This window comes from Mesoplodon bidens, assembly GCF_964165515.1.
Source record: "Mesoplodon bidens genome assembly, chromosome: 14".
Classification (NCBI taxonomy): domain Eukaryota; kingdom Metazoa; phylum Chordata; class Mammalia; order Artiodactyla; family Ziphiidae; genus Mesoplodon; species Mesoplodon bidens.
The window spans coordinates 15,794,322-15,807,462 of NC_138170.1; the positions used below are offsets into that span (position 1 = coordinate 15,794,322).

Sequence of the window (13,141 nt, forward strand, 5' to 3'; positions counted from 1 at the left end):
GGGAAAGGTAACTCACTTTAGGTCCTCTTGATTCTTAGATGTCCACAGGGCATCCCGGCAAGAAAGGCCGACAGGCAGCCATGTGTTTGGAGCTTAGGAGAGAAGTCCATGTTAAAGAGATAGATTTGGAGGTCATTTGAGGTGCTGAGAAAGGAAGAGGCGACTGTGGAGAGGGCCAAGACAGGAAAGCTAGAGGAGCAGAAGGCCCAGGGTAGGGAGCTTTGATGTCAGAGCCTGAGGAGGAGAGACGGCAAGAGCCCTGGGTCTGGAGTCAGAGAGACCTGAATGCAAGTCTCAGCACTTCCAGACATGGACCTTCCTTAGGCACTCTAAGCCTAGATCCCTCATCCTTAAATTAGAAAAATCATAGTAGCCACCTGCAAGATGGTTGTGAGACAATGCACATAATATGCTCAGTACAGTGTGCCACGCTAAATGCTCAACAGGAAATGCCCTCAACACCCCTTGCCCGTCATTGCTATTTCCACTGTTAAAATATTACTGAGGAGTTTGGAAAGTCATACAGGATGATGTCTGAAAACCATTTGATTTTCAAGAGGGAGATCATTCGTGATCTTAGCCAGAACCATTTTGGTGGCATTTTGGGAGTGGAAGCCAGTGTGCAGAGGATGGAGAAGTAGAGAGCAGTGGAGAAAGTAAATACAGGAAGTGCAGACTTTTTGTTCAAGATCTTCCTAGAAAGCAAAGGAGAAAAAATGGAGGGAACTTGATGTGGGAGCCAGAGTGAGGAAGACATTGAGTTTGTGTAATGGTATTGATGAGTCCACTGCTGCCCCCTTTCTTGGTCAGGGGCTAAGGCTGTCCTTTCACTGCCCTGTCTCTATATAGGGTGACCAAAGCCCCCACTGTCAGTTCAGGAAAGCACCCATGTGCCCAGGACAATAGCCCATAGGTAATGAATGGGCGGGGAGGGGTTCATAGGTGGCAGCTCATCTACACAGTTCTTTCCACTCTCAACATGGCCCTCTGCAATGGAAGATTTTCTGTATTATTTTCTTAAAACGGTACTTCTCCTTACCATGTGTGATGTATTGTGTGGTATTTTTATTCCATTTTTATCGTGCTCTGTTGAGTTGATTTCATGACCTGCTAACAAGTCTCATCCTTCAGCGTGGAAAATGGTTCGGACCAAAGCTCAAGATTGCAAGGCCTTTTGAGATCCTGGGGTGAAAATCCATCATAGATGCAAGTCATTTTTATTGACTCATATAAAGAAAGTCTCACTTTAAATTTTTTTAGCAGAGGCCAAAGATTTTGATCAATGACTGTAATTTGGAGAGGAAGAAACCATCTGTTTTTCATTAAGACCCCCTAAAGTTTATTGATAACAAGTAACAAAAGGTGATCAAAGTTGGTCGGAATGGGATGCCCAATCAGAAATGCCCACATGTGTTCAGAAGGGAGTGGTCACTATTTGATCCACTCCAGAATATGTTTTGGAGTCTGGAGGTCTGTGGCTCTCTGATTCTTTCCCCTACAGTATGCTGGCACCCAAAGTAGCTGCCGCATTGGTTCCTGAGTTTGGGACAGCTTCATGATTTTTCTGTTGGTGAGGATCAGAGGTGGGGAGAAGTGGCTATACATGCCAGTGTCTGGCTAGAATGCGCCCTGCTTTTCCACTCAGGCTCTCACTGGCAGTCCCTTGCTGGCCCCAGGATCAGACGTAGGGCAAGAATCATTATCCCACCTGCTCTGCCCAGCACCTTATACTGGACACATTCCATGATTAATTGTCCCTCCATATTTCTGTAATCCGCTAGTTTTGTGGCATCCCTGGAGACAGGTGCTTGGCTTACTGACTACATAATGAAAGATCTTAATTCTGAAATTGTAAATTCCACTTGAAAGCTCCTTTCACCAGCACCCCTCTTGTTGCCATGATTGCAGAGTCCAACGTCATTGGCCACTCCTGAGCCCTCAGAGCTGCAGTATGGTGGAAATCACCAAGGGCATCTGAGTTGTAATTAACCTTCCCAAGTTTTCGCTGGGAGCCTGGTCTAGGGCAGCTCCAGCTATGTTGTCCTGCAGCATTTCCTTAGTAAATAAGGATTGTTCTCCAGAGCAAATCCCACAGAATCCAGGCCCAGAAAGATCCAATGGGCTTTCTGCACCCAACCTTGGCTGCCTTGAAAAACTCGGAGGCAGAAAGTCTTGTTAAATTTTAAGTAGCTCTAAGCAACCCTAATAGAGGCCTTGGAAATGTACTTACATAGTTGGCTGTACGTGGTTACTTTTCCAGGTTGAGACTGGCAAGCATTGTGGAGTCTCTAGCTTTGAAGAATGACGAATTGAGTGCTTCACTCCATGGAAAACTGTCCAGGAGAAAGAGAGTGTTAGGAAAATGCACAGCAGGAGGGAGGATATGGGGGAGGCTGGGTGAGATGGGAAATGGAGAATGAAGGGACGAAAAGAGACCACGTGGATTTGAAAACATTATACTGGGTTGTGACTTTGACACTACACAGGAGAACGTTAGTTGGGGAGACTTAGAGAGAAATTTCTTTGAGTTGTATATAAAATGAAGTCAGAATAAGTAGCGTCATTTGTTATATCTGCTCCCAAATAATAATTGGACCATTTGTCATCCTTGCATTGTAACCCATCCTCTTACAGCTCTCATTATTCCCTCTTTAAGGGGAGAACGGAGGCATCACACCTTAACCCTTTATGACTAGCCGGCCTTTCTCATTCCACAAGTAAAACCTTTAGTCTCTTCTGCTGATACTTGGGTCTGGTAGGAGGACTGACTCCTTAGTGACAGTGACACAGAAGATCCCCTGGTGCAAGGGTGGGGCATTAGCAGGTGTGGGTTGTGCATCAGTGATGCCATCACACGGAGAATGACACGTGCACATTCAGGCCAGTGCCTTGGTGATACATTAACATATGGAAACCAGACCCCTGATGGGTTCCTGAGAGATAATGGTAGGACATGTGGCCAGGGTGGGACTGAAATCCCAGAGAGAGTGAGGTGCCTGGATGGGATGGGCGAGGATGCCAAAGAGAAGATGCTGCCATGTCGTGATCATGCCACAGTTAGCTGGGGATTTAAGGAGAGGATCCTGCCCAGGAAGACCAGCCACTGAAGGAAATTCACAGAAGGGAAGAAAAACTCACACCAACTCTAAAATCCAGAAAGGTTTCTGTCTAGTATCCTGATGTTTAGGAGTGGGAAGGAGGGTATCAGCTCCAGGGACAAAAATCACTGCCAGATTGTCTTTTCATTCTAAAGCTGGAGACAACCATCTTGGCTGGAGATTTCAGCTGGGTGGACCCTAGCACTTTTTTGCCACTAGGCTCATCTTTTTTCATTGGCATAAATTCTACCCTAAACAGGTTTGGGGATGGTCATTGACCTCCCAGTCTGAAGGAGGAAAACCAAATGTGGAGGGCTTATCAGGAGGGTCCAGGCAGGAAACAGAATCCCATTCAGTCACTTCAAGTGAAGAAACATTAATGAAGGGACTATCTGCAGAGGCGGAGGCAGGTCTAAGGCAGCCAAAAGGGGATTTCACCCCAGCACTGGCAATAGCAGGAATTTGTCACCACCCCCAGACTTGAAGGGTGGAGGAAAATAGTGCTACTGGAGCCTGTAAGAGTGAAGGCCACTAGCCAGAGTAGGAGGTATTCCTAGAGAGACAAAGGGCAGGGAGGGAGCACAGAGCCAATACCCCAGTCTTCTTCCCCCTGCTGCCCTCTGACCTCTCACCTCCCATTGGCTCAGCCTATTGGAAAGTCAGCCAACAAGAGAAATTGGGTCATGTTGTCCTTGGGGGTTCAGCCTCCTGGGGCATGGAGCAGGACAGGGCAGAGAATGGACCTGGGGGCAGGTGGATGGCCCAGAGTAACCAGCACAGAGATCTCTTGAAAAGTTTTCTTAAAGGCTCAGCATTTCTTTTTATTCCATCACCTCGTGTGAGGTATCTGTATACAACCACAGCAGACAGCTGGCGGTGGTCCACGCTCCAGGCAATGACACAGAAGTGGCTCCAGTGTATGGCTGTGGTGCATCTCTGGAGTAGCTGCCTGTAGATAACTATGTCAGTAACATCTGAATTGCCAGCCACAGCGCTGTAGTAATGTTCAGGTTTAAATACTTAAAACATTTCAAGTTTTTCTCTCTTTGATTCTTCCCTAAAAGAGCAACAAGGGAGTATTCCCTGAGAAGATGTTACAAGTGTGCTCTTCAAGCTAGGGAAATCGTCCGATTCAGCATCTAATGCATATTTATTAGGTTCCTTTGCTACTACCAAAACAAACAAACAAAAACCACCCAAAATAAGTTCACCCTCCCACAAAAGCCCTTTGAGTTGCTGTTGACTGAGATTTGACTGATTTTACTGATTTTACTGTCAGAATGGTTAAGTCTTCTCCCTTGCCCAGTGCTGGGGACCTGTCTGGGGGCTGTCTGGTAGTTCAGGGCATCAGCCTGTAATTGTTTCCTGCGCTTCCTAAGCAGCCCCTCACACAGCACAGGAACCACATCGGGAAGAGGAGAAGGCCAAGCAGCTCACCAGTCCTGATCTGCTCAGGAAGCAGCCCCTGGAGAGGGGAAGTGGAAACCCACACAGAAGTTTTGGGGACACGTGTTGCTCACGCTGTGTTTCCTAAAGTTATGATGTTCCCTGAGGAGGAGGGGGAAACAGCTCCGAAAAAGCACGACCCTAATGCTGCTTTGGATTTTAAAGCACGGCTAAGTGCCTGAGGCTTCTGAAAGGGGACGATAGTTCTCTCTGCACGTCCTCCTGGCCGCAGCTTCCGCCTTAAGCCTTGGGCTCACGCACGGTGTCCTCAGTGTCCCTGGGAGCCCAGCGCCGACCTGCTGTGCTTGTGAGAGATCTTGCAAGGAGTCTTAGCTTCCTCTTCAGACCAGAGCGGCTGAGGCAGGAAATTCCACCCAGAGCTTCACTTCTTTAGCCTTATGGTTTGACTCCTGTTAAAATGCAAATAGCCTAGGAAGGAAAGCACTCCAAGTCCTTTCAATTCTTTACCATGGGTCGGTCACTCCGCTGCCTAGAGGGGCTGGGCAGGAGTTTGCCACCCCTGATTTACGTTTTCCTGTAAGGTCTTTTTCTCATTTTCTCTCCAGAACCCATTTCCAAAAGGGATGCAGACCCTGGATACTCTTGTGGTGGAGAAACCCCTCTAAGTCTAGACGAAGGGAGAGACAGTGAAGGTCAGAAAATGCTCCAGGCTGGCTGTATCCTCCTCACCAAGGTTTTAGAAAGAGTTGAATTATTCAGAGACAGTTTGCAAATATTCTGGTCTTATAATTAGGTATCCTAGCGAGAGGAAAGGTCAGAACATGCCTGACACTAAGTGTATTATCTTGATTAGCACAGTCACAGACTTCACTTGGCTTTAAGGACAAAACATGGACAGATAAGCCCTTGGAACTGCCGCTAGTACAGTTTGGGGATTGGGTCCAGCAGAGTTCAGTGATTTGGGACAGGAAAAAATATAGTGGCTTTATGACAAGATTTTGAGCCGAAGACTAGTTCTAGTTACATCATGGAAGTGCATTCTGTACCTTATGTGGAAACATGTTGTTTGTTAAATGGAAAATTCTAAAGCATCAAACATTTAGTAACTTTACTCCACCAATGCAAACCTGAGAGCATGACCTTGAAACTAAGTAATGAAATGAAAGGAGGGTAGACCATGTTGGATCCTGATCTGCATCACCTGATAATTGAAGCTGGCAAAGAAGTGAATTGGATTCTCTGAATTTTGGAGACAAGGCAAAATCAAATTATCCAGTGGACAGCATCCCTAACTGCCAGCATCATTGCCTATCTGACTTCCTCACTGAAACTGGCAGTTTGTAAAGAATGTTATTTTATTTTATTTTGTTTTTTTATTTTTATTTTATTTTATTTTTGGCCGCACCGTGCAGCATGTGGGATCTTAGTTCCTGGACCAGGGATCAAACCCGCACCCCCGGCATTGGAAGTGCAGAGTCTTAACCACTGGACTGCCAGGGAAGTCCCCATAGATTTCATTCTAAAGCCCAGTAGCATGCTTGTATTGTGCACGTGCATAGGTGACTGATGGCAGGAAAGGAGCAGGGAAGCTAATGTCCTCTAGTATGGGCTGTAAGGGGTCTCTAAAGTCTTCGGCAAGACTCAAAAACAGCGGGATATCATCTTTCTGGAAAGGTGCTGTCCACTTTGTGGCTGAAGGGATGGTGTGTCTAGCTGCCCTGATCGATGTCCTTCCATCCTGGAAGACCAATGCTCTATTTCTGTGAATGAACCATTGTATTAATGCTGGCCCTGTTGGTTTGTTTCGCCACAGCTTCTCTGCTCTATCTGTGGTGTCGGTGAGTTGCCTCTGCAGGGATATGGAAGAATCACTGAGTATACAGTGAGCAGTTCCTTCCATAAAGCTACGTGCTGCAGAAACAGCCAGAAATGAATTCTTGCCCATGGTAGTAACTGTTGGAAACAAGAGCAGAGTGAATGTGAGTGTGCAAAGCCCTTTAGTAGCTGTAATGATTCTTTCAGGTAAACTCACAGATGTGTGAATGACTCGAATGGGAGGTGATACTTTTCAGTGATTTAAAAAGGCAGTTTCTCAGGTGGCATTTTCAGTGTGTTAATAATGAACACCGGCAGCCCTCTGTATCGCTTCCGTTCATTGCTGCTGCCCTTGCAGGGAAGGTCCTCACAGAGTGAGTGGTTTTCCTATATCAGATGAATTGGGAAGTGAGTGACAACTATGGAAAAAAAAAAAAAAAAAGAGCTCCCTGATGATTTCTGGCAACTGACTTCACAGATTTGTACATGTGAAACTGTAGAAAGCAATCACATTGGTTAGCTTCTGGCTAGTATATTGAGAGAATCAGTATTTGGAATCTAGAGATCAAAAGGGGCTATTTAAATAAATTATGTGATTATACTCATTTAGAATTTTGAAAAGGAGTTTTAAATGTATCTAGGCATAGGTTCTAATAAATGTCTGGTCTGTTGATGAAATCTAAAGGGGAAAAATCGCTTTCCGGAATCGATGTGGACATCTTTTGTAATAACAGGTTGTTACTGGTCTGGAGGTGATAAGACTGTCTGATGCCTCAGGGACCAACAGCACCTCCCTGGCTGATTGGTCTTTGATATGAACACTGATGGTGTGAAGTAAGGTGGCTTTGGAGGTTCACTTTATGTACAGGTGAGGTATTTATGCAACAGCTGATTTAATTTGGCTTATTCCAAATTCTCAAGATTCTAAATTCTATCAATAATGAGAATATACTGTACATGGAATCTTCCATCGAGGAACTGACTGTAGGAAACTGTGGTGTGGGCATCTCTTTGGAGTATTATGATGGAAAACACTGCTATTCATGTCACAGTTCTGGCCATTACATTTCCCTTATATTGTAAAAACTACAAGCAAGGGTATCATGCTGTGTTCCTGTCCGTGTACACACATAGCCTGATGGTTTCTCCAGTACTGCAGAAAGGCTAGTAAGGCCTAGACTCTCCTGGACAGATATGAGAGGATGTTAGAGATCATTTATTTTATCCCCTTATTTTGCACATGTAGAAACTGAAGCCCAGAAATGTTAATAGATTGCCCAAAGTCACACAGCCACCTGGACAGCACTCAGTCCCATTTCTCCTGTCTCCTGGTCCAGTCTCCTCCCTTTGAGACCATTTCAGATGGGCAGGAGGTCATTCTGATTGCCCACGGGAAGGAGTGCTTAGGTTTCTTCTCTGCGTGAAGCCCAGGAACAGGCAAATGACATTCACCAGCTACCAATGATGTTGGGCCATCCTCTTTGACGTATTGAGTACATCGGTAAAAATAGAAATTCCATGAGAATAGAGGGTCCCCAGCAAAATTCAACTAGATGGGAACATCATAAACAAAAGGGTGGTGTTCATCTTACATTTTTGTCTGTGGCCACATAGGCTACAAGCAACACAGGTCTGAAGACTTGATCATATCCCACCATCCTGCAAGAGACTTTAAGCCCTTAGTTCATTATTTCTTCCCTGAGGACCTAGCTCTAACTTTTCAGCTCCCAGGAAATAAAGCATACTCCCATCTCTTTTAGTGAACCTGAAAAGTATCACCAAACAGATACAAATGATAGATGGCTGCAAAATGCTCAGTTATATCAGGGCACCAGGGAAATGAGCTAAAGGTTTCAGGAGCCCAAACCATACTGAACATGAATCATGACCCAAGAATAAGTGGTATTCACACCACCTGAAGTTATTTAAATTTTTATTGTCAATTGCCTCATAAATTAGAGACTTGCTTAAGTGAAGGCCAGCAGATGAACTCATAAAATATGCATCGAATACTTTATTGATGATATAGCTATAGCAGTGCAAAAAGATGGCATCAAAATGCATGTGAAAACAGTTTATATTGGCCTTGTATCATGGAGAAGAGGGGCACTTGATGGTCTGCAAAGATGAGAAGCTGGTGAATGATGTCATTGGGTGCTTTGATTGGGTTGGAGGACTAATTTCTTTGAGAAATCCAAAAATTAATAAGTTAAGGGTCAAGAAAGAAAAAAATGAAAAAAATCTGGGTGGGAAGACCCCCATTTTCTACAATATAGCAATTTGAAGAAAAAGGCCTATTTTGTTTATTTTTTGATTTAAGAGTAGATTCAGAAACTTCTATGTTCATTCACTTCTTCAGCCCACTATCTGCAAAATACCATGAGCAGTTACACAGGGGAAACAAGAAGTAGATGGCTGCCTATTTTAACCTTTTTTAAGAAGGCAGATGTATACAAATATAATTTTCACACCATAAAATTCACCTATTTCAATTCAGTGATTTTTAGCAAAACTGACAGAGCTTCAACCACCACTACAATCCAGTTTCAGAACATTTCTATCACCCAGAAAATATCCCTCATGCCTATTTGGAGCCAGTCTCCATTTACACCTCAAGCCCCAGGTAACCACTAATCAATTTCTGTCTCTATAAATTTGTGTTTTCTGTAAGTTTCGTATATAAATGGCTGAGTAATATTCCATTGCATTGATATACCACATTTGTTTACCCATTTCCCCAGTCCACTGACGTTTGGATTATTTCCATCTTTCCATTACTGTGAATAATGCTGATATGAACATTCACATAAAGGTGTTTGTGTGATAAAAATTTCTATTTCTCGGGCTTCCCTGGTGGTGCAGTGGTTGAGAGTCTGCCTGTCAATTCAGGGGACACGGGTTCGTGCCCCAGTCCCGGAGGATCCAACATGCCATGGAGCGGCTGGCCCCGTGAGCCATGGCCGCTGGGCCTGCGTGTCCGGAGCCTGTGCTCTGCAACGGGAGAGGCCACAACAGTGAGAGGCCCACATACCACAAAAAAGAAAAAAAAAAAATTTCTATTTCTCTTGGCTAGATGTCTAATAGTGGTATTTCCAGGGCATACAGTAAGTTTATGTTTAATTTTTAAAGAAACTGCCAAAAGCTTTTCCAAAGTGTCAAAAATCAATTGACCATAAATGTAAGGATTTATTTCTGGACTCTGAATACTGTTCCACTGATCATATGACTGTCCTTAATTCAGGAGCACACTTTCTTGATTACTGAAGGTTTAGAGTAAGTTTTGAAATTAAGAAGAGTAAGTCCGCCAGTTTGTTCTTTTGCAAAATTATTTTGGCTCTTCTGGGTCATTCATATTTATGTGTAAATTTTAAGATCAGCATCTCAATTTTGGCAAAATAAAATACTGGGATTTTGTTTGATTTATGTAGAATCTATAGATCAGTTTGGTAAAAATGACTATTTTAACAATATCAAGTTTTCTCGTCCATTAACATGATATTCAACTTCTTAGATCTTTCATTTCTCTCAGCAGTGTTTTGTAGTTTTCAGTGTATGAGCTTTTCATTTATTTTTGATAAATTTATTCCTTAGTCTGTTCTTTTTGATTCTATAAATGGAATTCTTTTCTTAATTTTATTTTCAGACTGTTCATTATTAGTACACAGAAATACAATTTTTTCTTTTTTGTATATTTAACTTGCATCATGACATCTTGCAGAACTTGTTAACTCTAGTAGTGTTTGTGTGCTTTCCCCAGGGTTTTCCACATATAGGATTATATCATTTATGAAGAAAGACAACTTTACCCGTTCCTTTCCAATCTGGATGCCTTTATTTTTTTCTTGCCTGATTGCACTGGCTAGAACATCAAGTACAATGTTAAGTAGAAGTTGCAAGAGTGCCTGGCCTTGTTTCTGATCTTAAGGTGAAATCATCCCATATTTCACCATTAAGTGTCATGCTTGCTGTAGGCTTTTTACAGATGCTTTTCATCAAGTTGAGGAAGTCTCCTTCTATTCCTGGTTTGTTGAGAGTCTTTATCATGAAAGGCTGTTGGATTTTGTCAGATGCTCCTTCTTCATGCATTAAGATAATAATATGGTTTTATTCTTTACCATATTAATTTGGAGTATTACATTAACTGTGGATGCATAATTATGGATGTTAAATTAGCTATGCATTCCTTGGATAACTCCTCCTTGGTCATTGTGTATAATTCTTCTCATATGTTGCTGGATTTTTTGCTGATATTTTCTTAAGAGATTTTTGCATCTATATTCATGAGGAATATAGGACTGTAGTGTTCTTTTTCTTGTGATGTCTTTGCCTGTTTTGGTATTGGGGTAATACTTGGCCTTCCCTTTTCTAATATAAGTGACCTTCCTAGTAATTTCTGGTTTCCTAGGGTTCCTCTTGTCAGTCCTTCAGCCAGAAATCCAGGGTTTTATGTCCCTAACTCAGTCATGTGCTTCCACATATTGTGCTTGCCTTTGGAACCAAACAGAGGCTAGATACATAGAGAGAGAGAACCGTGGGTGTTCACCCACCCTGTTGGAGCAAGATTCCACTCCTGCAGAGTTTTGGCTCCTTCAGGCTCGTATTGCCAACACTGCTGCCACTGCACAGAATTGCTTAGGGACTGAGGTCTGAGTATGGAGGGAGAAAGGGGAGAAGGATTTCTGTATTCTCTCCAAGGGTTAGGAGTTCCTTTTCCCATTCCTCAAGCCAGAACTAGAGGGCTTCTTTTAGAGCTCTCTCTGTCTATACCCTGGAGCCCACTTCTGTGTTTTGGGCTGTCTTGAGGTCAGGCCAGGGAATACCAGAGGAAAAAAATGGTAAACACCCTACCAATTTGGTAGTACTTTGAATTCTTGTCTTCTTTTCCAACCCATTTGCTACCAATCGCTTTTCAGAATTCTTAAATAGATTTTACCTAGAAACCCAAACACTATATGTCTGTTTTTTATTTTGTTTTCTAGTAATTCATTTTAAATTTATTTTACAGGATCATTGGTCCTCACATTGATTGGAAATCAAAAATAATGACTTTTCTGGATGATGGAATGGAGGCTTTTGGGGTTTTTTTGGAGGAGTAGTGGAGATTGGGTCTTTCTACTAATGATCAGTCATCAAGCAGAGAAAATAGGACTTTAGATAGAATTGGACTTTACAGATCAAAAATGAAGCTACCAGTTTCTTCCTGTAGTGGACACAGCAATCATATTCACTCCAAGCCTTGATTCATGTGGTAGCATTTGGAAATAACAGAGCAGTACTTTCCTTTGTTTTTTCTGAAACTGCCTGGGGGTGAAGTCTTCCCAGAGAGATTATAACTGAGCTGGGCTTTGAAGGGGTTATCTGGAACACAAAGGCCCTTGCTCATTTTTAAATATCTTTTTTTCTCTGTTCTTCAGATTGGATGATTTCTGTTCATTTGTCTTCAGGTCTCTTTCCTCCATCGTATCATTTCTGCTATTTAGCCCTTCCAGATATTGTTGTTGTTTTTTTTTACTTCTAAAATTTCCATTTTTTTTTTATAGTTCCTTTTTCTCTGCTGAAAACAACTACCTTACTGTTCATTTCAAGAGTATTTACTGGGCTTCCCTGGTGGCGCAGTGGTTGAGAGTCCGCCTGCCGATGCAGGGGACACGGGTTCCTGCCCTGGTCCGGGAGGATCCCACATGCCGTGGAGCGGCTGGGCCCGTAAGCCATGGCCGCTGAGACTGGCGTCCAGAGCCTGTGCTCCCAATGGGAGAGGCCATAATAGTGAGAGGCCCGCATACTGCAAAAAAAAAAAAAAGAGTATTTACCTTTACCTCATGTACTATGGTTGTAACTGCTGATCTGCATCTTAATCTGATTATTCCAACACCTGAGCCATCTAAATACTGTGATCTGTTGATTTCCTTTTACCTTGAGAATTGGTCATGTTTGCTTGCTTCTTTTGTATGTTGCATTTTGGATCGTGTATGCATATATTGAATATTATAGTTTAAAACTCTGGATCCTGTTTAAATTCTCTGGAAAAGGCTGCCTTTTTTTGTTTTGTTTTAACAAAGCTTGATTAGATTTAGACTGTAAATTCTGCCTCATTTTCTATGTGCAGTGTTTCCCATATCAGTTCAGTTTTAAAAACCTGTTCCCAACAGCATAGAACAGAAAGTACTCCAGAGTAAATATACAGTATATGCATGTCCTGTAATTCCTCAACAGTGTGATTCTAAGTAAAGAATCGCACGCTATCCTGTATCTATGACTTTCACTGTCGGCACTTACTTTTTCTATCAACTATTAATGTTTTATTTTTTTTTAGCAACAGAAAATTCAAGGAACTTCAACAAAGAAAAACAAATCCAAAAAATTGGATCCACTCAAAGGCCAGAAGGTTATTGCAAGATGTGACGAAAATTGCTTTTATTTTCCAGGTAGGCATTTTATGTTGTAAGATTCCTTTGTTACATAATATGATATTGGGAACCAGAAGTTCTCACACTCTGCTTTCCCTAGCACACTGACACTTCATGAGCTCTGCTGAGGTATTCCACTTCTAAATTGAAATGATGAAGTTTCTCCCCATATTTGTGGGGAAGTCACAGCCAGAAAAACTTACTTTAATCTTTCTTTTGTTTAGTAAAGTTTTCCTGCATACCTACTATGTTCCACATATGTAATATCTAGCGTAGTGAGCAGACCCCAGAAGAAAATCCTTGTTTTCATGAAGCTTACATGCAAGTAGAGGAGACAGACAAGCAATCAAATAAGTAAAATACGTAGTGTGTCAGATACAGGGCTATGAAGGGAAATGAAGCCACGAAGAGGGT

At 42.6% G+C, this 13,141-nt stretch overlaps 1 protein-coding gene across 1 annotated transcript in view; it reads left to right on the forward strand.

Annotated features, from left to right (window-relative positions):
* VWA3B (von Willebrand factor A domain containing 3B) overlaps positions 1-13,141 on the forward strand; it is a 217,297-nt gene that overhangs the window by 181,517 nt on the left and 22,639 nt on the right. The window contains 1 exon segment of the mRNA XM_081254147.1: positions 12,634-12,745. Within this exon segment, the coding sequence (XP_081110273.1) occupies positions 12,634-12,745 (112 nt within the window).